This window comes from Scardinius erythrophthalmus, assembly GCF_964197995.2.
Source record: "Scardinius erythrophthalmus genome assembly, chromosome: 10".
In the NCBI taxonomy this organism is placed as follows: Eukaryota; Metazoa; Chordata; class Actinopteri; order Cypriniformes; family Leuciscidae; genus Scardinius; species Scardinius erythrophthalmus.
The window spans coordinates 11,648,089-11,674,813 of NC_138230.1; the positions used below are offsets into that span (position 1 = coordinate 11,648,089).

The 26,725-nt window shown below is 35.8% G+C and overlaps 1 protein-coding gene and 1 long non-coding RNA gene across 2 annotated transcripts; both read right to left on the reverse strand.

The window, feature by feature from the left end:
• Positions 1 to 811: 811 nt before the first annotated feature.
• On the reverse strand, positions 812 to 4,845 carry LOC308697926. The gene is made up of 2 exons (XR_014031012.1): positions 3,153 to 4,845; positions 812 to 2,376 (listed from the first exon to the last, which is right to left on the reverse strand). It is a non-coding gene; the product is annotated as an uncharacterized lncRNA (long non-coding RNA).
• Positions 4,846 to 5,393: 548 nt separating this feature from the next.
• On the reverse strand, positions 5,394 to 25,244 carry fbxl20 (F-box and leucine-rich repeat protein 20). The gene is made up of 15 exons (XM_081377637.1): positions 25,012 to 25,244; positions 18,709 to 18,770; positions 18,424 to 18,478; positions 18,168 to 18,242; positions 17,944 to 18,038; positions 14,709 to 14,777; positions 14,522 to 14,617; positions 14,313 to 14,439; positions 12,123 to 12,197; positions 11,907 to 12,037; positions 11,734 to 11,794; positions 11,590 to 11,634; positions 9,502 to 9,558; positions 9,047 to 9,259; positions 5,394 to 6,655 (listed from the first exon to the last, which is right to left on the reverse strand). Exons 1-15 carry the CDS (start codon positions 25,051 to 25,053, stop codon positions 6,548 to 6,550), a joined length of 1,311 nt encoding a protein of 436 aa, XP_081233763.1. The 5' UTR covers positions 25,054 to 25,244; the 3' UTR covers positions 5,394 to 6,547.
• Between the last annotated feature and the right edge of the window lie 1,481 nt (positions 25,245 to 26,725).

Genomic DNA, 26,725 nt, shown 5'->3' on the forward strand with positions numbered 1-26,725 from the left:
ATGAAATGTGTTTCCTGTGATGGTAAAGCTGAATTTTCAGCACCATTACTCCAGTCTTCAGTGTCACATGATCCTTCAGAAATCATTCTAATATGAGGATTTGATGCTCAAGAAACATTTCTGATTATTATCAGCGTTGAAAACAGTTGTGGTGCTTCTTACATTTATTTAAAATAGAAATAATTTCAAACATCTTTACTGTCACTTTTAATAAATGTAATGCTTCCTTGCTGAATGAAATCAATTATATATATATATATATATATATATATATATATATTAGAATACAACGATGTATTTAAGTCTTTTCAATCCATTATTGTTCCCCCTCCTTACTTTAAGAAGTTACTTCATTTGTCATCACACACACTTTTATCCGTGATCTCAGTTTCATGTTTCAAGCACAAATACAGAAACACATCAGTTCCCACGTACTCACTGTATGATTCCAGTAAAACTAGTTCATGGTTTAAACTGTATCATATAAACTCCCCGGGCACTGTACCAGTGCCAGTCTGAGTGAGTCAGCACATTTTTAATGAGTTCAAAATAAATTTGGGATTTGGCCTTCAAGACACCAAACCGCTTGTTCGTTTGGTTGATTAGTTTACTATAGTAATTCATTTTTATAGTGGAACTATACATTATCAGATATATTTGCAGGATCAATTACCAACTCTGTAGATCAATTCAAAAACAATTTTATTGTCTCTGAACCTCCACGTCAATGACAGCAGCTCACTGTTAAAAGTTTGAGGGACAAACATAAGTCTGAGGAATAACAGAAAAGATCACACATCTCTTAATAATATATAGTTATATATTTATTCATACTGCCATATCCATTTATATTGGTTAATTGTATAAAAAAAAAAATAATCGAAGTACAGTCTTTGTGAGGGTTTCAATCCCCATGGACCAAAATCTAATGTCCTTGTCTCAAACCGTGACCCCCAAATTGTAATTGTGTCAGTGTATCCCAAGATCAGAGCCCAAAAACTCCACAAGATAAACACACTCATTGATAACAAGGTAACTTGATTGAGAGGGTGGGTGTGTGTGGGTGTGTGTTTATGAGAAAATGACAAGACAGATAGAAAGAGAATCAGATGAGGTTATTCAGCATAAAAGGTAAAAATACAACAAAACAGGAACAAGGGGCAGAATATTTTTTAACATAACCTGAAACCTGCATATATGACTTAAAAATAGCAGTACTATTTAGGGTGTTGTTCTATTGAGAAATTACGTCAATGTTTCGTGGCCTTCCCAGTAAAACTAGCTTCTAGTAAGTCAACTCGATGTCTGCAATACTACAATGTAAAAAATGACAATACTTGTATTATAGAGTTAGATACAAGCACATCAGTTATAATGTGTCAGTGCAACTGCTCATGGTTCATTTTCTCCATTGACTGCAGTCTTAATAAAGGACAAATGCAAAGAAGGGACACAGGCATTAAACACAGAGACAGAATATTCCTTGTCAACATGTCTGTTAATGCGAGAAAATCTAAAAGCAGAAAATGTGACTAGAAATAGTATGCCCGGAAATACACTGGCATTATTGCGACAGGTTTCCGAAAAACACTTGGCACATTGCTTAACTCTGTAATACGAGCAGATTTAACAACATTCTGAACAGATTAGTTGGCTCACAAGCTTCCCTTATGGCATTCCTAAACAGCAACGTGGCAACATTGATGTGAAAGGAACATGTATGAAGGAAAGTCACATTTCACCCAAAAATCAGGAGATTTTTGAAGAAAAAAAAAAAAATGTTTTTGGAAACATTACTTTAGGTTTCATTAGTTAACATTAGTTAATGTATTACTATTCACTAACATGAACTAACCTTGAGCATGTGTTACTGTATTTTTTAAATCTTTGTTAACGTTAGTTAATAAAAATACAGCAGTTCGTCGTTTGTTCATGTTACTTCATAGTAAATTAACTAATGTTAACAAACACAACTTTTGATTTTAATAATGTATTAGTAAATGTTGAAATTAACATTAACAACGATTACTAAATGCTGTAAATGTGCATTATGTTCACTAATGTAGTTAATGTTAACTAATGAAACCTTATTGTAATTGTTACCGGTTTCTTTTTTCTTTTCTTTTTTACAAGAAATGAAAGCGATTTTACTAATATTTAGATATTTTGTATTGTGACATTTTCATATTAATAAACCAGTTAATTTAAAAACAGATTTTTTTTTTTTAAATAAAGTGTAAAGTATTTATTGAATAGTTTACTTAATTTGATGATGTCCAACAGTGGGTATACATGTATGTATGTATGTATGTATGTGTGTGTGTGTGTGTGTGTTTGTGTTTATATACATGTATAAAAATGTACGGTAACACTTTACTTGAAGGGGTGTGCATAAGACTGACATGACACCTTCATAATCATGATATGGCAGATGTCATAAATATGAAGGAAGTCTTATGCATGCTTATGACAAATGTCATTAAGTGTCATTCGCTCAATTATGACATTTTTAATGCATATATGACATTGTTTGAGATGTCTTTGTTATGACAACTTGACATAAACCAATACATCATAACCTGTCAGTGTCTGACAACTTGACATTACCCAGACAACATAAATTGTCATAAACATGACAGCAGATTACCTATCAAACTTAAGAAACCACTTAGCTTTATGGGTTAACATTAAACTGTCAGGTGATTGGTTTTGACATTGGCTGTCATGAGGCCATTATAACTGTGTCATGAATGTTTTTCTTGACCTCAACTACAGTGGTACAAATTTAATTTGTCATTAAAATGTTATAATGGCTTCATGACAGCCAATGTCAAAACCAACCACATGAGAGTTTAATGAAATGTTAACCCATAAAGTTAAGTGGTTTCTTAATTTTGATAATTAATCTGCCATGTCATGTTTATGACATATTTATGACAGGTTTTGTTGTCTTGTAAAGTCAAGTTGCCATAACAAAGACATCTCACACAATGTCATATTTGCATTAAAAATGTCATAATTGAGCGAATGACACTTAATGACATTTGTCATAAACATGCATAAGACTTCCTTCATATTCATGACATGTGTCATGTCATGATTATGACGGTGTCATGTCAGTCTTATGCACACCCCTTCAAGTAAAGTGTTACCTTGAAATAATGAGATAATGAAATAATGTCACAATACAAAAATCTTAACTGTCTTATAATAAGCTTAATTTCTCTATGAATTTTATCTTTTTATCTGAGGGTTCAAATATAAACCGGTCACGTTGTAAACACAGCGCAGCACTTCTGGAAAAAGCTCAGAGAGCTCTCAGATTTTATTAGAAATATCTTCGTGTTTCGAAGATGAAGGAAAGTCTTACAGGTTTGGAACGACCTGAGGGTGAGAAATGAATGAAAGAATTTACATTTTTGGGTGAACTAACCCTTTAATGCTTCCACCTAGAAACACTGATTTCTATCTCTGTTCAGTGGCAGTGTATAACAGAAACTACAGTTGCATTCAATTATTATTAGTCTCTAGAAAGATTGTTGCATTGTGTGAATCACATTTCAGCTTTATCATTTTGCTCGGAGAGCATCCTGTTGACCAGCGATTGTCTCAAACCTGATGAAATAGCTCTTATATCATCAGACATACTGTGAACTACACTGAAAAAGAGTCATGAGAACTTACAAATGCATAAAAATGTGAAGAATGCTTCCAAAGAGATCAAGTGCCAGTCCATCACAGCTGATCTCATTCACAGCTGAAAACGAAATGCACATCTCTGACCGCAAACTGAGGACGCGTTTAAAGTCAGAAGTCGAGTCAAAATGAAATAAAGACGAAAGAAAAGACCAAAAAAAGACAAAGCACCGGATGACATCGATGAGTCTCATACTATCACAGCATTTAGAAAACCTTCTTCGAAATACTGCTTTTTATTGCATATGTGCATGATTCCTCTGAAATACTTTTGTCTAAAGAGTGCGAGGGAAATAAAATGCGTTCAGTGTGTTAATCCCAGCCGTGATCCTCTCTGTCTAAAGTGTACAGTGTACTTTTTGGAGCAACTGAATAGAAATTCTCATTATTTGAAACATAATGACGTTTTTATGCCACAAAAACAGCATATATAGGGCATCCAGCTCATCCGTATTCTTTCATAAAGCCCTATCAAAATATTCTACATATATAGCAACTAATTTCAATAATGCTTACCTACAGAAATTCACAAAAAGAAAAATAGACGTTAACATTTTCACAAGCGTGACTCAAAACAGAGGCTAAACTGAGAAGACCACAATCATGATGAAAACAAGTACAACAAACATTCTAGAACAAACGCTTTTGATTGTTTTCATAATCGGAGTACGGAAATCAGTGTGTTCGTGTACTTTAGAAGTCAGCAGATGATTGACTGTAATCGGTTGATTTATTTGCTCACTTCCTTTTAAGGACGCGGAAGAATCACACCGCTAAAACACATCAGGCTTCATTCATCAAACACAAGGACAAATGTTGCTTGCAAAACATCCTTCGGAAATGAAACTGCATGTTTCTTCAGCTGAGAGGACTTTTTATCTCAGTGGGAAGTTTAAAACTGTCATTGAAACTTAATTATCATGCCTTTACTATTTCTTTATTTTTTCAAATGTCTTTTATGTATAGATTCTGTTGTCTTGCCTTCATCCTAGACCCTGACTTTCAATCTTAAACTTATCTTAAACCACCATAAAAATAGTATTACATTTAAAAAAAATATGATCTAAACATAAACCACTTCAATGATTGTCATTCATCTGAGTGTTGGTGACGATGCTTGAGACAACAAGTAATAATAGATGATAGTATAATGCTAGCAAATGTATAAATATTTTTTTATTAAAAAAAAAAATACTTTGAGATGTGATGAAAATGAAAAATTACAGTTCAAACAACACACACAAATATATATATATATATATATATGTGTGTGTGTGTGTGTGTGTGTGTGTGTGTGTGTGTGTGTGTGTGTGAATTGTAAACACACATACATACATATATATATACACACACACTCACACACACACACACACACACACACACATATATATATATACATGATTCTGTGTGTGTGTGTGGGTGAGTTAGTTTGTGTGTATGTGTGTGAGAGTTAGTGTGTGTGTGTGTGTGTGTGTGTGTGTGTGTGTGTGTGTGTGTGTGTGTGTGTGTGTGTGTGAGAGAGTTTGTGTGTGTGTGTGTGTGTGTGTGTGTGTGTGTGTGTGTGTGTGTGTGTGTGTGTGTGTGTGTGTGTGTGAATTGTAAACACACATACATACATATATATATATACACACACACTCACACACACACACACACACACATATATATATATATATATATACATGATTCTGTGTGTGTGTGTGGGTGAGTTAGTTTGTGTGTATGTGTGTGAGAGTTAGTGTGTGTGTGTGTGTGTGTGTGTGTGTGTGTGTGTGTGTGTGTGTGTGTGTGTGTGTGTGTGTGTGTGTGTGTGTGTGTGTGTGTGTGTGTGTGTGTGTGTGTGTGAGAGAGTTTGTGTATGTGTAGGTGTGTGAGTGTGTGTTATTTGAAGTGTAATTTTTCTGAATCAAGATAATTTCCACCACATCTCAAAGTATGTATTTGGTATTTATTATTTAGTTTGTTTAAATAAATCAATGAGAATGTGAAAAGTGTGTTATTTTTCTTAAGGACCACAAGCCAAGGTGAAGTACTGAATTTATGAGAAAAATTAATTCTGCTTGTTTCATGAATGAAGCCCACTGCCGTTCTCTCCATCATCACGAATGACAGATTTTCACACACACACACACACACACACTTCACAGTGCAGCACACAAGACACTCGCTCATCCGCCCAATACATACACATTTTCCCCACTTGCCTTTTTTACTACAGCCCAAATCTGTATGCCCTGGATCTCGATTGTAACTCTGACGCCTTCTAAATAGTACAGACCGATAAATAAATAAAAAGCAAGACTTGGAAATGAATCATGCTTTAAAAATATTCAGTCTCTGCTCTAAGTTTAACAAAGCCACGAGAGCAACACAAACACAGAGAGAAAGAGAATCCATGTGTATGTGTATGTGTATGTGAGAGATGTGTTTGAATGTGTGTCTTTAGGGGCTCACAGGTTAAAGACCACCATTACTGTGTGTTTAGGAGCAAGAGAGATGAGCTGGTTACCTTGTGATCGTCTCCTGTTTCGACCACGATCTCGAATCAAATCGAGGTGGTCCATCCAATAACAAGTGGCCATTTATTTTTCAGAAAGGCCCCACTGTTCTGTTCTCCAAAAAGTTTGCAATGAACAAAGTAGCACATTCCCCCAATTCGTCCACTTTAATTACCCCATAAGAGTCTTGGATAAAGCCATTGAATGGACTGTAGTGTTGATTAAAGCTCATGACTGGGTGTGGAGTTCTGTATGTCTCTCGGCCACTCCCGTGCGCTCTGACCCGGGACCCACCAGCACGTGCTCTAGGTGGACCAGGGGGTGAGCGGTCAAGATGCACAGTCGGCTTTACATCATAGAAGGATACAGCAGCGGCAGAATCTCTGGCGGCTGCCGCCCACCGATGGAGGCGGAGTCACGGGTGCAAAGTAGGCGTGAACTTTAATGTTGGGCAAGTGAGTCTAAAGATGAAGATGGAAAAAAGAAACAAAGTACATAAAAAAGAAGCTCGCTAGCATACTAAATCTAATGCGGATTGCTCACAAAAACACTCAATAATCATGAACATCAGTGCATTTGATGATCAGCACAGGCTGATGTGTTGTGTGAGCGCCCTCTTGTGTTCATTACGAACTCTACAGACAGCCTTGTCAATTAATGTTGTTCTGTTGTCTAATACTTTTCATTGATTTTAATACAATAACTCTATGCTGTCTAAAATACAACTGTAATTGTGCATTGTCTAAAATAGACATAACTGCTTAAAATAAATGGTTATTTTAAGTTATAAAATGTGTGCAATATTTAATTTAGTTGTTACAATAATCTTTAAAATATCTATTTTCTATATCTATTATCTTCAATGTATTACACTACCGTTAAAAGGTTTGGGGACAGCACGATTTCTTTGAAAAGAAACTAATACTTTTTTACAGTAAGGTCCAAAAGTGACGGTAAAACACATTTGTAATGTTCTAAAATATTTCCATTTCAAATAAAGGCTGTTCTGTTGAACTTTCTATTCAAAGAATCCAGAAACAACTGTTTTTAACATTTACAATACTAAGCTTTTTTGTTTTGTTTTTACAATTATATTTATGAATTTGACAGTTTATCCAAAGCAACTTTTCAGTAAGATTTTTTTTTAAATAAATAAATACTTTTATTCAATAAGGATGCATTAAATTGATCAGAAATTACAGTAAAGACATTTATAACAAGAGATTTCTATTTCAAATAAATGCTGTTCTATTTAATTCTATTAAAACAATCTTGGAAAATCATAGTTTCCACAAAAAATGTAAGCATCAAAATTGTTGGTTTCACTTTATTTTGATGGTCCCTTTAATTCATTCTGTTGACTACAAGTAATGTTGCACCTGCATGTCTACTAACTCTCATTAGAGTGTTAGAAGAGTATTAATAGACTGGTTGGGTTACACACCGCGTCCTAACTACACGCGACGCGATAAAATTCTAGCGACAGGCAGTGTGTCTGTCCACACTAGACGCGACGCGACTGTGAGACGCCACAACGTCAATCAAAAATCACAGCCAATCAGAACAGCGTGTGGGCGGACTGGAGTCTCGCAACAAGTGCAAATAACTATAAAGATAACGATAAAGATAACTATATATGTGTCCACACCAGCGACCGATAACGGTCTTTTTATTCTAAGCACGCGCGTGCCCGGATGATCCAGATCCATTTTAAAATGCGCGAGACCTTTAAATTAGAATGGATTCTGATTGGCTGTCAGTGTTTTATCGTTCGACAGCTGGAAAAAAATCGTTCTGAAAGTGATCCCAACGATATCGTTCCTCATATCTTTATCGTTATAGTTGTGGTGTGAACTCTGTTATTCTTTAATATGGAGAACGATTTTTAGAATTATATCTTTATCGTTATCTTTATAGTTATCGTCCTTGGTGTGAACGGGCCTTTAATCTTGACGGCACTCGCAAGAAAAGAAGTAGCTACATAATCAAATTCACAAATATCACACCATTTAAAAAATACATAGGCTACTGAGTTACTAAAACAATCGTTGTCAAATAATACACTTGTTTGTTCACAGTTTTAACGTTCTTGTTTCCATTTGTTTAATTTCAAGATCTGAGGTGAATTATATCCATTGTTGCTTTTACAGCTAAAGCTGGAGCACTAAATGATATATTCAGAGTCACATTTCACGCTTTAAACATTAAATAAAGCACATAAACTGAGATTATCATTGCCACATTTTGTGTTTGTTGTTCCAGCGCGACGTCGCAGAAAAATAGAAACCGTTTCTAAATTAGAAACGTTGTGTGTCGCCGTCGCGCCTGGTTAGGACAAAAACTCTGATTTACATGGAAAAGATACCTTTTATCGCGTGTCGCGGCGTCGCGTGTAGTTAGGACACGGTGTTTTATGAAATCTTTCTTGAGAACCAAACCATCATATTGGAATGATTTCTGAAGAATCATGTGACACTGAAGACTGGAGTAATGATGCAGAAAATTCAGCTTTTCCGTCACAGAAACAAATTTTATAAAAAAAAAAAAACGGTTATTTTAAATTGGAATAATATTGCACAATAGTACTGTTTTTACTGTATTTTCCATCTAATAAATGCAGTCTTGGTGAGCATAAGACACTTCTTATGAACCTAATCAGAATCAGAGCAATTATTTACACTTGTAATATCTTTAGAACCCATTTAAACCAATTCATAAATTTCTTGAACCATACCAAGAGCTCCAAATCTATACATATCCAAAAAAAGGTTTATTTTAGCATCCATAAGATAAGAAACAACAAACCACTATGTTTTACCTCTCACTGCATAAGCAAAAAAAAAAGGTCTCACCCTCAAGCGCTTGATGCCGGCGCGGGTGATCTGTTGACAGTCGTACAGCTCGATGCGGTCCAGGCTGTGACAGGTTTTCAGATGCTCTAATGAAGCATCTGTGATGAGCGGGCAGTTGTCGAGCTCCACCACCTCCAGTCGGTCGTGAGCACAGGGCCCACTGCCCAGCTGCCTGATGCCATCATCAGTAATCAGCTCACAGTGGGACAAGCTCTGAAACATCAGTGACAACAACAAACATTTCAAGAAATTATTAAATGTTCGGATTAATTGCAATTAATAATCACATATATAAATATTAGCTGAGAAAAGCCCTCAAATGAAAATGAGACATTGTGACATTATTGTGGCAGATAAAAAAAAAAAAAAAAAAAAAGTTTTATTAATAATCACACCAAGCTAACACATCAAATGTATGTTTTTTTTTATTGTAAATTTTGTTTTTAAACCCTTACCAGAACCTGGAGTCGAGGGCAGTGTATAGATAGCTGGATGAGCGTTCCATCTGTAATCTATGGAGAAAGATTAAACGTTATAACAAGGCTTTTATAACATTTTATAGAGCGTTTATAGAGCAATTTACATGCATTAATAAATAAATAAATATAATTAAAAATATTCATGCTAACTGCTAGCCTGGCTAATGTCAGACCTCTTTCTCATTGAGACGTGGTCTGGAAACCACGTTCGTTTTCTCGTATTTGAGGCGTGGTTTACGAATGCCCAGAGCCGTTTATTGGGCGCTACGAATGTCTATCGTAGCTCATAGCCAATCGTTTCAATTATACCAGATGACGTATGTAGAGCGACAGAAATTCGACGAGGAAGAAGAGGAAATAAACTTGCGTTCTAAACTACTTAGAACACTATCTAAGGCTGCATCGAAAGGTAACTTCGCGTCTGCTGCCATGTTGGATCCATAGATATAAACAAACTGCTTCGGTGTGTCACATAGACGTCGTCATCGTCTTGCTGCTCCCTCCCCGTTCTGTGATTGGTTCCCTTTTTGAGGGGAAAATCTGGTCCATGGTGTCCAGGCTGCCTAGCAGCGTGAATAAAATCGCGCTGCGTACAAGGCAGCATGGGGAAACCCAGGCTAGCTAACTGCATTCATTGATAAATCAACAAAAGAGGAAATAACATTAGGAACTATACTCCTTTTCATTTCAGATAAGACAAATAAATGCAATCACACAGTCAATGTCTATAATAAAAATATATTTTGGGATCTAGGGGGTCCTCTAGTCCTCTTTGTTAAAAAAAAATCCTCAAGTTATAAACAATGATTATAAAAATCAAAATGTATAATTAGAGGATACATTCAGGCTTACAATTTAACCTTCAAATAAACAAACTACTCTGCTCTGATTGGTCAGAGAACCAGTCTGTTGTGATTGGTCCACCACTTACAGCGCATGTCGAAAATATCTGAATTTCAGTTTCGGATCTTCCTCATCACTTGACACACAGTAATACTTTAAATGAGTCCACCCCCCAAGATTACTTTTATAAACGTGAGCTTCGTCTGAAAGGCAAAGGGGCAGGTGTCGCTGTAATTTATAGAAATATTTCCAGAGGTCTAGTTTTAAGTATAATTCTACTGAAGTGGTGGTGCTTTATGTAACGCTATCTAGTGTAAGTGATAAATCCTGTTGGACATGTGTACTGGCTACTAAACAGGCCGCCAAAGAATTTGCTGATTTTCAATTTGGAATTAGTACTGGCTGCAGATGAAGACTTAATTGTTGATGATTTTAATATACATGTAGAACCTGAAAAAGATGCATTGGGATTGGCATTAGACAACACGTGTCAGGACCCACTCACAGTCGTAATCATACTTTATATGTAATATTGTCACATGGAATCGATGTTGATGGCGTTGAAATTCTGCAGCAGAGCGATGACATCTCAGATCACTAACAAACTCCCTGTTACAAATATGGTAGAACTATCACTTGTACCACCAAATCAAAGGCGTCAGTTTTACTGTATCAATTCGAGCTTGAGTCCTCATGCTCTGCAAATGCATGCAAAGTGCTTTCGCATGCGCAAACTCTTTAGCACAAACTCTTCCAGGCCTCAGCTACAACTACAGTGTTTGAGGGCGGGTGAAAGCAGTGTCATTCACAGGCAGCCAATGAAGGCCATAGGCTGGCATTATGCAAATGTTACGCAAAAACCTTAGTAGGTTCAAGAAGGAAGACAGACAAGAATTACAGAACTGATTCCTTCTCTTGCGAGACAATAATTCGGGGACTTTGATCTTTGCAGATCTTTTACTTTCACAAAGAGCTATACTGAACTCTACGTGAAAAGTAATATCCGAAAAAGCATAATAGGGGCACTTTTAAGAGTCTCCATATCAATTTCAAAGACTTGTTTGAGAATTACTATCAGCAAAAGTGATTGATCACTTCAATGAACTTCAATTGAGGGTTTCATCAAATTATATATTCTTAATGTAGAATTAATAAAAATGTAAATACTGTATGTAACAACATTTTAACATTTTGTAATCATGTGTTTTCATTCTGACTCACCTGTACACACTCTTCTAAATCCATCTTTTCTAGTTCATGACAATTCTGTAAAATAAGAGGAAATGATGTGCTTGATTTCTGTTGTTAGAAGCTCCAGAGGTTCAGCACAGATGGAGGTTTGTGGTTGTCAGAATGTTTACTCACCCGTGCTAGTGAGGTGAAGCCTACATCTGTAAGCTGAGAGCAGCGAGCCACCTCTAATATTCTACAGAGACAAAAATGTCAATGGTTCGAAGTTGAAAAGAGGATAAAAATTGGGTAATGGGTGATTGCATGCAAATGCATGGGTTGATTATGTGTGTGTGTGTGTTATGTACCTGAGACGAGGGCAGTTTTGGCCCAAGGCATTGAGAATAGCATCTGTGATGTTTGCACAGCCAGACACACACAAAGACTGCAGCCGATGGCACCCGCGACATATGGTTATAAGACCTTCATCTGTGATCTGCTGCTCGATTCACACACAGAGATATACCTAGATGAGGAAACCATCCCATCCAGTGTATGAGAGAATGTGAATGTGTGAGTCTTACTGAACACGTCTGCAAATTGAGTGTGACCAGCTCTGGACAATGTGCTCCAATGTGCTTTAATGCTTCGTCTTCCAACTATAAAGAGAGAAAACATAAAAGAGAGACAGATAATGTGCTACTAAACGACTGATCGGATTTAAAGAGACAGTACGGTACTTCCGTCATCATTTACTCACCCTCAAGTTGTGTCAAACCCATATGTTTTTACATAGAATACAAAATGTGGAGATTCAGTGACAACAAATCAATGACAATTACCATAAAAGTCTTTTAAAGATATATGATGGACTATGTTTATCAGTTTTTTTCTTCTTTTCTCTTTGTGTCTTTTGTTCTTTTTGTCCTTATCAGGTTATTATTGCGTGAAAAAGGAAGTTTCAATGTTGATAACCATGGTTTATCTAGATGTTAAAACATGAACCACATTTTCACATGTTAGTTGATGAATAATCTTTTGCTTTTTGTAAACACTGTGGTCCGTTTGCTTAACTTGTGCGTCAACCATGAGTCAATGCCATGAGTTTGTGTATATATATATATATATATATATATATATATATATATATATATATATATATATATATATTAGGGCTGTCAATCGATTAAAATTTTTAATCGCGATTAATCGCGTGATTGTCATGAGTTAACTCGCGATTAATCGCATTTAATCGCACATTTTTTATTTGTTCTAAATATACCTTAAATTTATACTTTTCAAGTTTGTAATACTCTAATCAACGTGGGCATTGATAAATATAGATGCTTTATGCAAATGTATGTTTATTATTAAAACCATAGTCAATATAGCATGAAGACGAGACATGTTTCAAAAGGTCATAGATGTTTTTCAAAGAACTTGTTCATGTCTATTAGACACGTAGAAAGAACAAAGAAATACCAGGTTCCCATTACTTCTCTTTCTTTGCACTGAGCAGTTTACTAACACAAAAATGTTTAGATTTTTGCATGACAGGGCAGCTCTTCTGAAAATGCTAAATGTACATTTAGCATTTATTATTACATTGTAGTTTGTCTCTCTCTGTGCCCATTTTGATGAAGCTAAATTATCAATACATTCTCAATAAAACGTATATTTTATTGTTTCTGTTGTCAAACAACGGAATGAATTTGAAATGGTGACTGAAACGCGACCAAATAAACATAACCAGCTCTCCCTTCCAAGACGTTAATCTGCACAAAAATTCTGATAATCGAGCCGTCGTCTGGTGAAATCAAATACACATAAAGCTAAAGACAATATCCGTGCTCTGATTTCGGCTATATTTGTAAAATTAGAGAAGCAACATAATATCTGTGTTTAACTGAATTAAAGCGCTGCTCCTCCGCGTGAGACGCAGAGAGAGAGAGAGAGAGATAGAGAGAGAGAGCGAGAGAGAGAGAGGCGCGCGCTCGTGCTGAGAGAGCAGTAGGCTACCGGCGGTACCGGTATATTCTCAGAAACTAAATAAGGTTTGGGCGCTTTGTTGAAGGGAAAAAATCGCTAAAGGGGTCTGCAATGTCGCTAAGTTGCCAACACTGTGTATCTCCATTTCTCCAACTAGGGGTTGGGTCACGGGTCAAACAGAAAATACGCGCTGCGTTAATCGAGCGTTAAAAAAAATAGTGCCGTTAATATGATTTTGCGTTAACGCGTTATTAACGCGCTAAATTTGACAGCCCTAATATATATATATTTATTTATATTTATATTTGTATATAGCTTTATTTCCAATTTTAGTACTTCACCTTGAACTTATTTCAGTTGGTTGCCAAGGCAAAAGGTTGTGTTCGTTAGCATTAGTTAACGTGAACTAACAATGAACAATAATTCTAGAGCATTGATTAATTTTAGTTCATGTTAATTTCAACATTTACTATTGTGTTATTAAAATCAAAAGATGCATTTGTTAACATTAGTTAATGCACTATGAATTAACAATGAACAATTATATTTTTCCCAATATAAACAAAGATAAATTAATAAAAATAAATTGCTCATTATTAATTCATGTTAGCTAATGCATTAACTAATGTTAACAAAAGATACCTTATTGCACACCTTATAGTGTTACATTTAGATATTATTTTAGCTTTAGTTCAATTTGAAATGCTACAAGTGGCTTTAAATAACACAGAAAAGGGGAAGAACAGTGAAGAGGGCTGAAGGATGATGTGAAAGTCCAGTCTCACCTGTGTGCAGCCCTTGAGGAACAAGCCTTTGAGTCCTGGACAACATCTCACAAGTGCCTGTATGCCGTCTTTGGTCACCTGATCACACCACGAGATGTTCAACTGCTCTAGCAAAGGACAGCCCTCGCTGAAATGACACACAGAGAGACATTTAGCCCTAGAGAAGCATTCTGCATAACCAGCAAGTGTGTATGTCTGGGACCTCTGACCTCAGAGCTTTGAGGGACAGGTTCGTGATTGAGGTGCAGGAGGCAAGATCCAAGTGCTTCAGTTTGGGACAAAATTTACTCAAGCTGTTACAGGTACTGCAAAAATAAAGACAAGTTCAATGGAGATCAAACAGCACTTTCTCTCTCTCTCTCTCTCTCTCTCTCTCACACACACACACACACCTACCTGTCAGTGATCTTGGTGCAGCCATTGAGACTGAGCAGCTCAATATTTCTGCAGTTCTGGGCAAACGTTCTACGAGAGAAAGGAAATTTTACATGATTAAACTTTAAACAATGCTTGAATTTCCCTCCAAGTCGCAAATAATGTCTTTAGTCCATATGTGATGTCCTTCAGAATGGAAAGCATTACTAAACTCATTCTTATTAAAGAGGCAATCTACTTTCTTGACAGGTCTTAAAGTCAGCATGAAATGGCATGAAAGTTGCGATAGTCTTTTCTTCCTTATTGTGACGTATATCTGAGTGTAACGACTTCTCATACAAGAAAACGTGGGCGGGACTTGATTTTGTCCATGGGGTTTTGATTGGATGGTTGTGGTTTACTATTGGTCGATCTCATGTGAGTGACAGGTTGTCCCGCCCTCACGCCAGTAAACGCATCATCAGAGAAGAGAAGAGATGTCGCTGAAAGAGGGAGGGGAAGTTATTTTGATAAAAGATTACAAGGGTACATATATAAAATAAAAAAGAATGATGTGCACGAATAAATCATTTATAATAAAAACTGCAATATTCCATCAAAAAAAAAAAAAAAAAAAAAATTTTGATTTCATGGTGACTTTTAGGCTTATTCACATAAAGGGCAAAATGACAAAGTGAACCGAAATGGTTTTTGCTCTAAAACTATTAACAAAAGGTTTGCATGCATGAAACATCACACAAACTTAAATGAAAACATCCTGTAAGCCATTTTAGCAGTTTTTTATTAAAATGATTGACAGGCAAAAGTATTTCTGATTGGTTGGTCTTTTCTGCTTTAGAGTTGACACAGGCACTGTTTAAACCGGTATAAGATGCGTTTTGGTCAGCAGCTTTCGTTTGTGCTCTGATAGCCACAAGACCACATCGAACACTGTGATTGTCGTCTTCAAACCAAACTTGGGTCTCAAGCCGGAAAAGTTAAATCCCGTCTGGCTAGCGTGCTTCCCATTATGTTTAAGCATTAGGTCAGTAGGCAGAGAGTAGACTGGGTTTTTTTTTGTGGCTGTTCAAACACATTAGATCACATGAGCGTTAACTCAACAAAATCAATCCGGTCGAATGCGCTTTCGACTACCTCTGGAAGTGGAAAGTGGACCAGCTCAAAATATTTTGAACCCGTTTACACCTGTATTTAGCGTCGTCCACTTCTGATCTGATCGACCAAAACGCATCTTGATACCAGGTGTAAACAGAGCCACAAAGACAGGTGGGCTTTCTCACAACGCCTATTCTAATCTAATGAGATCTGTTAGGTATTCGCACCAACTTCAAAATACAACCCAACAATTTCCCTGAGATTGCATGAACTGATCAAATGTATACACTACCATTTAAAAGTTTGGGGTCTGTATGATATGAAAGTAATGTTTTTGAAAGAAGTTTCGGTAACACTTTACAATAAGGTTCATTAGTTAACATTAGTTAATGTATTAAAGGGATAGTTCACCCAAAAATGAAAATTAGCCCATGATTTACTCACCCTCAAGTCATCTTAGGTGTATATGACTTTCTTCTTTCAGTCGAATACAATCTGAGTTATATAAAAAATGTCCTGGCTCTTCCAAGCTTTATAATGGCAGTGAATTGCTGTTTCTGTTTTGAAGTCCATCAAAGTGAATCCATCCATCATAAAAGTGCTCCACACGGCTCCAGGGGGTTAATAAAGGCCTTCTGAAGCGAAGCTATGAGTTTGTGTAAGAAAAATATCCATATTTAAAACTATATAAATTAAATAACTAGCTTCTAGCCAAACGAACATACGGATTCCACTTAAGTCTACGCTATTTACGCTACGCCATGACGCACTACGCCACTTCCGACGTCACAAGTTGCGCTGTAGACGTAAGTAGACTGTGTATGGCCGTTTGGCCGGAAGCTAGAATTTTACTTTGTAACGTGATAAATATGGATATTTTTCTTACACAAACGCATGGCTTCGCTTCAGAAGGCCTTTATTAACCCCCCCGGAGCAGTGTGGAGCACTTTTATCATGGATGGATGCACTTTGATGGACTTCAAAACATAAACGGCCATTCACTCCCATTATAAAGATTGGAAGAGCCAGGACATTTTTTATTATAACTCCGATTGTATTCGTCTGAAAGAAGAATGTCAAATATACCTATGATGACTTGAGGGTGAGTAAATCATGGGCTAATTTTCATTTTTGGGTGAACTATCCCTTTAACTAAAATGATCTAACAATGAGCAATACATTTGTTACTGTATTGGTTAATCTTTGTTAATGTTAGTTAATAAAAAGACAGCTAGTTAGTTAGTTCACAGTGCATTACCTAATGTTAAAAAAATATACATTTTAATAATGTATTAGTAAATGTTGAAATTAATTTTGACTAAGATTGCTGTAGAAGTATTGTTCATTCTTAGTTCATGTTAACTAAGGTAGTTAACTAATGTTAACTAATGAACCTTATTGTAAAGTGTTACCGAAGTTTCTTATGCTCACTAAGGCTGAAATAAGAGCTGCACGATTCTGGAGAAATTGAGAATCATGATTTTTTGTTTAAAATAGATAACACGATTATTCCACGATTCTAAATAGGCAACTAAACAAAATAACATGCAATTTACTAGAGGTCTGACAAAATGTTAATTGCTGCAGTGCATTTAAAAAATATATAATTAACTTTGAAGTTGGTTTGAATGAATGATTCAAAGACTCAATCATAAAGACTTCACTTATTTCATTATTGGATGAATCAGCGCTTTTGAATGAATCTCTTGAATAAATGATTCAATGACAAATACATTTTAAGTCACCTGTCGCCATCTACCGGTGTAATGGTGTAATTAATACAATCTTTACTTGAAGCATCAAGTTACTTTTTTAAAAGGTGATTTACTCTATTCTGATTGCTACCGCAGACATCAGTGTTTATATACGAACTATAGACTTTTATTACAGCACTTCTGAGATCATCTGAATTATTCTAAGACAGAAATAATGATTCTGTGTGGTTGAAAAGACTGTTTGTGAAGCTGTTTCACACCTATACGTAACAACTGCTCTCTCTGGCTCAGCGGCAGCACCAGAACAGCATTTATTTGAAATAGAAATATTTTGTAACAAATGTAAATGTAAAAGAACACTTTCAAATGGGTCTTTAGGAATGAATATTCATCATTTTGCTGTGAAAATGTGCTTATTAAGCATTCATCTGCTACCTCTTTCTTACCTGAGCGCACTATCTCCGACTCCGAGACATCCTCTAAGACTCAACTTCCTTAGGAAGCCTCCACACCGCTTTGAGATGTTCTCCACCACGCGACCCTATACATGAAGAGATTTTTAAGATCTGTTAGCCACCTTCATACTAAATTACATCTGAAACTGCTTGTATTTTAATAGCTAGAAGAAAATGTTGACTTCATCTGTCAAAAAAAACGTCTGTCTACAGACCTCAATGTCTCTCTGGAAGTCAAAGAGGTCAATGCGCTGCCAGTTACTGCCATCCAGGGCTAACAGGTTCCATGACTGAGACAAAGAGAGCAAGTGAGAAACAGAAAGTCAATAATCATAGCAAGCGACATACAGTATAATTCACAAAATACTGTTTTTGGAGGGCTCATGAAATGAACAAATGTCTAAATAGACACTTAATGTGCCACAAAACACCAGTCTAATCTATAAAGTCCCTAGACTAAATCACACTTACTCGTGAGACTTGCGCGCAGCGGCAAAGTGTGACTACATCTAGAAATGAGAAGATTCTGTGGGGAAAAAAGAGAAGAGAACATCAAAACCATTAGCAAACATCATTACCAAATAGTTAGGATAGAGCGTGTCATTAAAGTCAGTCATGATTTATATGCTATAAAGACAGCAAAGATAAGGAAACATGATGGAGATGGAGATGATTAATACTATTAACAAAAAGAGATGATTTAATAAGTAAATGAAGCAGGAAGAAAGAGAAGTATTGAGTGGTTTTCACACCAACCGTAACAGCAGTTCCTTCGGCAGCTTCTTGTTAATAACAGCCTCGTCGTTATTGGAGAACATCTGAGGAGAGAGAAAGACATTCATTTATAAAACTGTGCGTCTTGTGAGTTCAAAGGTCAATAGCGTTTACAGTGTTTTGCAGCAAATCAAACACTTTTAACAATAAAAAAGACGACAATACTTTAGTTCGGACCACAGAATGACAGAACAATAGTGATCGTTTTCGAGTTTTGTTGAAAAGCGTCTTTCGTGTTCTAATGCAGAGGCTTTGGCTTTATAACAAAATTCTTTAAGGCATTACACAAGCTTCAAATTAAGTTTAAATTTTAAGTTCATACAAAGATATGCAATAACAGAGAATGAAATATTATGAATGCATCAAACTATTTTACAGAAATAACTTCATGTTACCCAAACGCTATTTACGGTGTCAAGAATTACTCCTAAAACATGCCTAAGTGCCAGTGTAAATATATTATTTATATACTATTATATTATTGATTAATATTTTCAGGTCATTTTGTTTTTAGCAATTATGTTATGTGCTTTTGACATTTGTATTAATTTCTTTCTTTTTTTTGGTAACACTTTACAATAAGATTCCATTTGTTACCATTAGTTTGTTCATTAGTTGATGTGAATCCTATGATATGAATCCTATTGATATGATACTAACAATAAAAAACTTCTACAGTATTTATGAATCTTAATTTCAACATTTACTAATACATTATTAAAATCAAAAGTTGTATCTAACATTATTTAACGGCCCTGAGCTTGCATGAACTAACGATGAACATTTGTTTTTTTATCAACTAATATTAACGTATTGCTCATTGTTAATTAATGATTGTAAATGCATTTACTAATATTAATAACTAATGAGACCTTATTGTCAAGAGTTACCAATATAAATTCATATTAGTAACACTTTACCATAAGGTCTCATTTGTTAACATAAGTTAACTAACATGAACAAACAATGTGCAATACATTTATTACTGTATTTATTAATCTTTGTTAATGTTACTTAATAAAAATAGTCGTTCATTGTTTGTTCATGTTAGCTCACAGTGCATTCACTAATTTTAACAAATGCAACTTTTGATTTTAATGCATTTGTAAATGTTGAATTACATTTTAACTAAATGCTGTAGAAGTATTGTTCATTCTTAATTCTTGAGAGTAAAGAACTAATAAAACCAATTATATTAAACTGTATGTATGCATGTATATGTAAGTTTTTTTTATTAACATTAACAAAAATGAATAAATAATTCATATATTTCAGTTTTAGCAACTGTAGTACTTCACTTACACTTAAACTTATTTCAGTTAATTGCAAGGCAACATTTCTAATTTTCATCAATTTCAATTACCGAAAATGACTTTTAATAGTTTTAGTCATGAGATGACAAAAATCCGTCAGACTCCGGCCTCAAAAAGGACTTTATTTGACCATATATTTCCCCTTAAAGTTGCCTTATAAGGTTAGTCGAGGTTTCTTGCACTCTCTCTCTCTCTCTCTCTGACCTTTAGAATTGTAACGATCTCTTGCAAAGTTTGTTTGTGCTTCCTCAATCCCACACAAAGCCTTCACACATTCTCTTTTCTAGCTCATGGTAACACTAACAGCAGGAGGAATATCTAAGACCACTCCCGGTTTATCTAGACGCAGTACTTTCACCACACTCTAAGAAAAGTCTGTAAAAATAGGACCTGAATAGGAATTGCCCGTATTGATTTTCACTGGGGTTTCACCCATATTTTACGCATTGCATTGAGCTGTAGGGTTAAAGGAAACTTGACAGATAATGTCCTGGCAGAAAATTACCAGTACCCTATTTTTTCTAGGAATTAGGCAATTCACAGCACTTGTTTTCCTTCACTCTGTCATTTAATTGGCAGTAGTACCGAATGCATTTTAACATTGAAACAATTAAACAAACTAAATTGTACTGAAAAAAGAAATTTAATCCCAAATTCTACAGTTGAAATTTAGTCGTATAGGGTCGAATGTGTGCCGAACATACTAGAAATGAACACCAGAGGTCGTAACTTGGTTTCATCCAACCACAAAACCTTTTTTCAAAATGGTAACAAGAGAAACAGATTGTCTTTGTGAATTATTCAGTCCAGACCGGATGTTCCTTTTTTTTTTTTTTTCTTAGAAGTGACAACCTCACATCCAAATATAGTGGAGCGCACATAAATTGTTCTGTGTGCACTGGAAATTCCTTTGTAAAAACATTTCTTTTTGTATCCCTGTCTTGATCTGAACAAGAATTTGATCCCAGCAGTCTGGGATCAAATTGATTCACTAATCAACAATGAAACCCGCCAGGAAAACCACTGTCCAATCCCATAAGAATCATCTCTAATAATCAAAAATTGAAGTTTTTGTTCACCCAAAATCATTCAAATAAAAAGTTACTTGCCCATTTTCTTCTAAAAGAATGTTAAAATGTTTTTCAATACAATGAAAAAGAATGAGTACTGCAACATAAAAGTATAACGTATGACTCCAACTGAGTCAACTGATAACATTTCCGTTGTTATTCTCTACACACACTCTGAAATCTCACAGCTTCACGAATCACGACCACAAGGCCTGTTTCCTTTCATTATAAAGGGGGGATCACTTAGACATTCTGCTAAACATTTCCTATATTGTTGCACAGAAGAAAGTCAAATAGGTTTAGAACGACAAGAGGGCGAATGTTCATTTTTTGGGTGAACTATGCCTTTAAAGCACCGACTCAGAGAGAGAAACAATATGTTAGACAGCTTACAGGTATTCTTTATCACAAACTCTCAGTTGTGTTGTTCCTCTTTCTTTTCACCCGTCCATTCTCTTTCCATTTGTTTGTTTGTTTAAGGATGAGCCATGTGACGTGCAGACTGTTACAAACCAGGAATGATTGATCCCTTGTTTCCAGCTCATCAGAAACACTCTATATCGCCGGATGACTTTTCTCATGACCAGCTCCCTTTTATATGTCAACGTCTCCTGCAATTGTTTTTACATGGATGGATCTCTCAAAGACGTGTGTGGGTAATACTTTGATACCAAATAAAAATAAAAATTTAATTTTATAGTTCTTAAGTGTATTATATATTTAGTTTATTATTTTACTGAGAATATAGTATTTTTTCTCCTTATACTTATAATTTATTATCCTTATAATTTAATGAGAATAATAATCATTAAGAATATACAAATTACAAATAAAAGTTTTAGAGCATATATTTCACCCCATAACTAAAAAAAAAGAAAATTAAAAATTGTACTTTATATATAATAATAAACTTTATTTTTATAGCCATTTATACATTTTTGCTTTTATATATATAGAATATATATAATATATATATATATATATATATATATATATATATATATATATATATATATATATATATATATATATATAAACACACACACACATGATTATACTACAGCATAATCAGTTATTAATATTTCATTGGACCTCTCTTATTTTTTGCATGTCTTTAGAATTTCTTTGTATGACAGTCTGGAGAAAAATTATATCACACAATTTGAAAGAGCAAACACACACACTCTCTCTCTCTCTCTCTCTCTCTCTCTCTCTCTCTCTCTCTCTCTCTCTCTCTCTCTCTCTCTCTCTCTCTCTCTCTCTCTCTCTCTCTCTCTCTCTCTCTCTCTCTCTCTCTCTCTCTCTCTCTCTCTCTCTCTCTCTCTCTCTCTCTCTCTCTCTCTCTCTCACACACACACACACACTCACTCACTCAAACAAACTCAAACACACACTCTCACTCTCTCTCTCTCTCACACACACACACAAACTCAAACACTCTCTCTCTCTCTCTCTCTCACACACACACACACACACACACACACACACACTCACTCACTCACTCACTCACTCAAACAAACTCAAACACACACTCTCACTCTCTCTCTCTCTCTCTCACACACACACACTCACTCACTCACTCACTCACTCAAACAAACTCAAACACACACTCTCTCTCTCTCTCTCTCTCTCTCTCTCTCTCTCACACACACACACACAAACACACACACCCACACACACACACACACACACACACACACTCTCTCTCTCTCTCTCTCTCTCTCTCTCTCTCTCTCTCTCACTCACACACACACACACACACACACACACACACACACACACACACACTCTCTCATTGCATTATCACAAATGAATCAATTGACTCAAGCACAACTACACAATATGCTTAAAAACTCTGTTTTTTTTATATTTGAATAAATGGTACATGTATTCGATTTAGTTAAATGAGGGAATATATTCATTCTTTTGTTACAGTAGGTGTTGTTAATAAGAGTTGGTAAAGCAGCTACTCCTTTTATTTTGTTTCCAGGTTTTCTGAATATCTTTGCAGTAATATACAGTAAACTGCTACTGAGTACAGCTCAACTACTCCATGACACTTCTTGTTATCGCCTCTGTCATATTAGGTAGCTTCTCATGAAAAAAAAAAGTGACTTCCTGGTTTACATGTAATGCAACACAGTTTCTTGCTCTCTGATTCGCTGGCTATATACATTCTGTTGACACATAAACAACCCCATTTAAACAGTAACATTTAGGTCAACACTGGCTAAGTAGCTAGGTTACCATGCCACAGGTAAAATGTAATATGGCTGTGCTCCTTTTTTACCGTTACAATAGTCAAATGCAAATAAATGCGTGTAGGTAAAGGCAAAATCAGTCCACCAGCTGATGCTATATCCATGTTTTCTGACAATATCGCAACAATCAAGGAGCCAAGCATAATATGAGCTGTCAGTTATTTGTAAAGATCACTCTCATGCTGCTGTCTCCAAAACAATGTCCAGATAATCACTCTGATCCTAAAAAAAGAAACAGGCTTAAGCTGGCCACAATGCATCGCTGCTTAAAGACTGATTACATTCATGTCTTTGCAATATACTGAGATTAGGCCTAGTACCTTTACAAACATTTACTATAGTTATCACAGTTTTCACTAAACGGCACGGTTGCTATTGCAATGTCTCATAATGAAGTATTATGGGTCTTTTAAAACGTTATAAGAAGCTGTCAGAATGCATGTCATTTTAGGCATTTGAATTATTGCATCACGTGTTCACATTACTTTTGCTATAGAGGACAATAGTAAATGTTACAGAGATGCATTGCCACTTTCATTATGTTATCATAAATAAATAATTTAAATGGCATACAAAAGTTGATTTGGACGTAATGTAACACCCTGGCTGGTTAATGTGGCTTTGAAGGTTGTTCACTGTTTATATTTAGTCAAGTAATTGTGGTTAAAACCGGATACCATCGTAAATTTTCGGTAGTACTAGGGAAAAGCAACATTGTGGTGTTATTTAGCAAATTAATCTTTAGTAACTTGGCTACAATGTTTCACTTTGACATTGTCTGACTGCCCAGAGTGCATGTGTGTGTGTCTGATCTTTAAAAGCAACTATAGACCTAAACCCTCGATAAAAGCATCAATACCATGTGTCTCAACACTGCGGATGTGTTTCAAAACCTAGTGAGCTCCCTATCTAGACAGCATCGCATGCGCCTATGAAGTCCCGAAAATGCAGACTAGGTAGTCAACTCACTAAGTTTTGAGACACCCGATGTAAACACAGTTATAACTTGTTTAAACACGGCTGATCTTGAGCCTTCAAGGGGAACAACAAACTAAATGTTTGCGTAACCCGGCCCGACTGCTTTCTGTGGTGATGAGTAACGTTAGTGATACGCGATGTGTTTTATCGCGTAAAGGCCCGTGTATATATCCAGCTTTTGTTTTGGCAGGCTGTTTTCCTCGACTCCAGCCTGCGGTGGGCCTACCAGCATTATCCATCTCCTATAATCTCAGCTAACCAGTTTAATTCATAAAAACCATCGAAGCGTACATCGCAACCTACTGTTGCTTCGCGAAAATAAGCGAGAATGTTTAAAGCACCTTTTGAGCCACACTAAGCTTTAATCAATTGATGTGTTTATACAATTCGACAGAAAGTAGGATATATTTCTCAAGATAAAAAAAATATATAGCTACTTAAAAGGGATATAATGATGTATTTGATGCTGCCTTTGGTCAACATACATTATGTGTTTTGACTGTCAAGCGATTAGAAGAGCTGAACTCGTATATGATTGCGGAAGCTCGGCCTCTTCTACTGCAATAACACGTATAATCCTGTATTATTTCAGGCGTTTAGTAGTAAAAACGAAAGAATATTTACATCGACATGTCAATCTGGAAATAAACAGTGACTACTCGCCTCAAAGCGACTCCGAGAGACGCCGTTCACCTCCTTACCCATCCCGAACACTATAAAGTCGGTAAACCGGAGAGGAAAAGCGCGTCCGGTTATTAAAAGGACGCAGATGTGTCGGTGCCGCTGGGTTCCGTCGAGCTCATGCCGTAATTCACTTCATTTCTTCGCGTTTGTATATGGCGAAGATGCACAAGAGCCCCAGTGGTTGAAGTATGAACAAATGAAGCTTATCTCCTGGTGTGTTGCGGATCACCCCCTCCCCTTTACCGTGACAGTTTCCCCATCTGAAAACTACTATTAACTTATTGTTCATAAATATTGCAGTGGTAACTGTCCATAAGAATCTGCCAGTCTGCTTTCATATTTAATACTTTAAAGCTATGTGTAATGATGTGGTAGCCGTGGTAAAAGTAATAGTCCCTAAGTAATTGTCTGTGGACAATGTTCATGGTATTTAAGGTCGAATATAACTACTTTATGATATAATATTACCCGTTTTTTAGTTGTCATATTACCAAACTGGTAATATTATCTATTATTTATATAAAATATACATATGTGAGCTACATTTTAGATGAATTCAGTGTATTATAGTTCTACTCATAAAGTTAGTTTCTTTGGCGTTCTGAGGAAATCCAAATATTTGTGCGGATCAATGTGTGCAAACTACTTGGAAAAAGTGCAATAGTTTATTGTAATGTTGTATGAAAAGTGTACAGACTGTGAATCATTTGTTTTCATGTTATTGTTATGCTCGTTTCCGGGTTTGGTGCGTCAGCTCCTCTTTCAGCGGTCTTAGCCAATAAAAACACAAAGATGGCCTTCGTCATTTGACGTAATCGTGGTGGTAACACGAGGCAGCGTTTTCCCAAACAAATGAAACCGAATGGTCGAGCACCGCGGTTTACACATTATTATTATAAAGAAATACATCTAAAATATATACATTGACTATGAATTATATTATATTCATAATTATCTTTCCCTACTCTTTACAATTTAGTTATTTTGCAGAACAGTAAACAACTATATATGCATGAATAGAACTTTTCCTGCTAAAACAAAACAATGCAAACCCTAGTAGAATTTGTAATGGTTTTAATGATTATAATGTAATTGTATTGGTTTTAATGGGAACTGTAACGGTCCATGTGGGTCTCTACTGGTGATTTGTTGCCTTCTATTGGTGGCATGTTAAAAATAATTAAATAGTAATGGAATATTGCCCAAAACACATTGCAGGACAAGGGTGCCAGATCTGTGTAACAAAACCAGCCCAAAGGCCAATCAAAAATATCCCCAAACAAGCCTAGTGACCCATTATCAAAACTCACAAACACAACAAATGCCATTCCCAAACCTAAAATACATATTTTACAGTCACTCTTATGCGTTATACACAATTTTATCTCGAAAATTACTAATAAACAGTGTTTTGGGAGCTCCAATGCTTTCTCGCAAAATCCATAATCTAGCACAATTGTATCATTGGTTGAATGTATAATATTTGAATACATGCATTTCAGTGCATTAAAATTACAACAAACATTTAAACCGCTGGGGGGGGGGGGGAATCAACATGCAGCAATAGTTTACAAATAGCCCAATTCTGCGGGAAAGCTGCAAACTTGGCAACACTGCTACTGAAACCATTAGGTGATGGTTTTCATGGTTAACGCTTTGATGGTTCGTACTTTATGTAATGGTATTTTTAGCG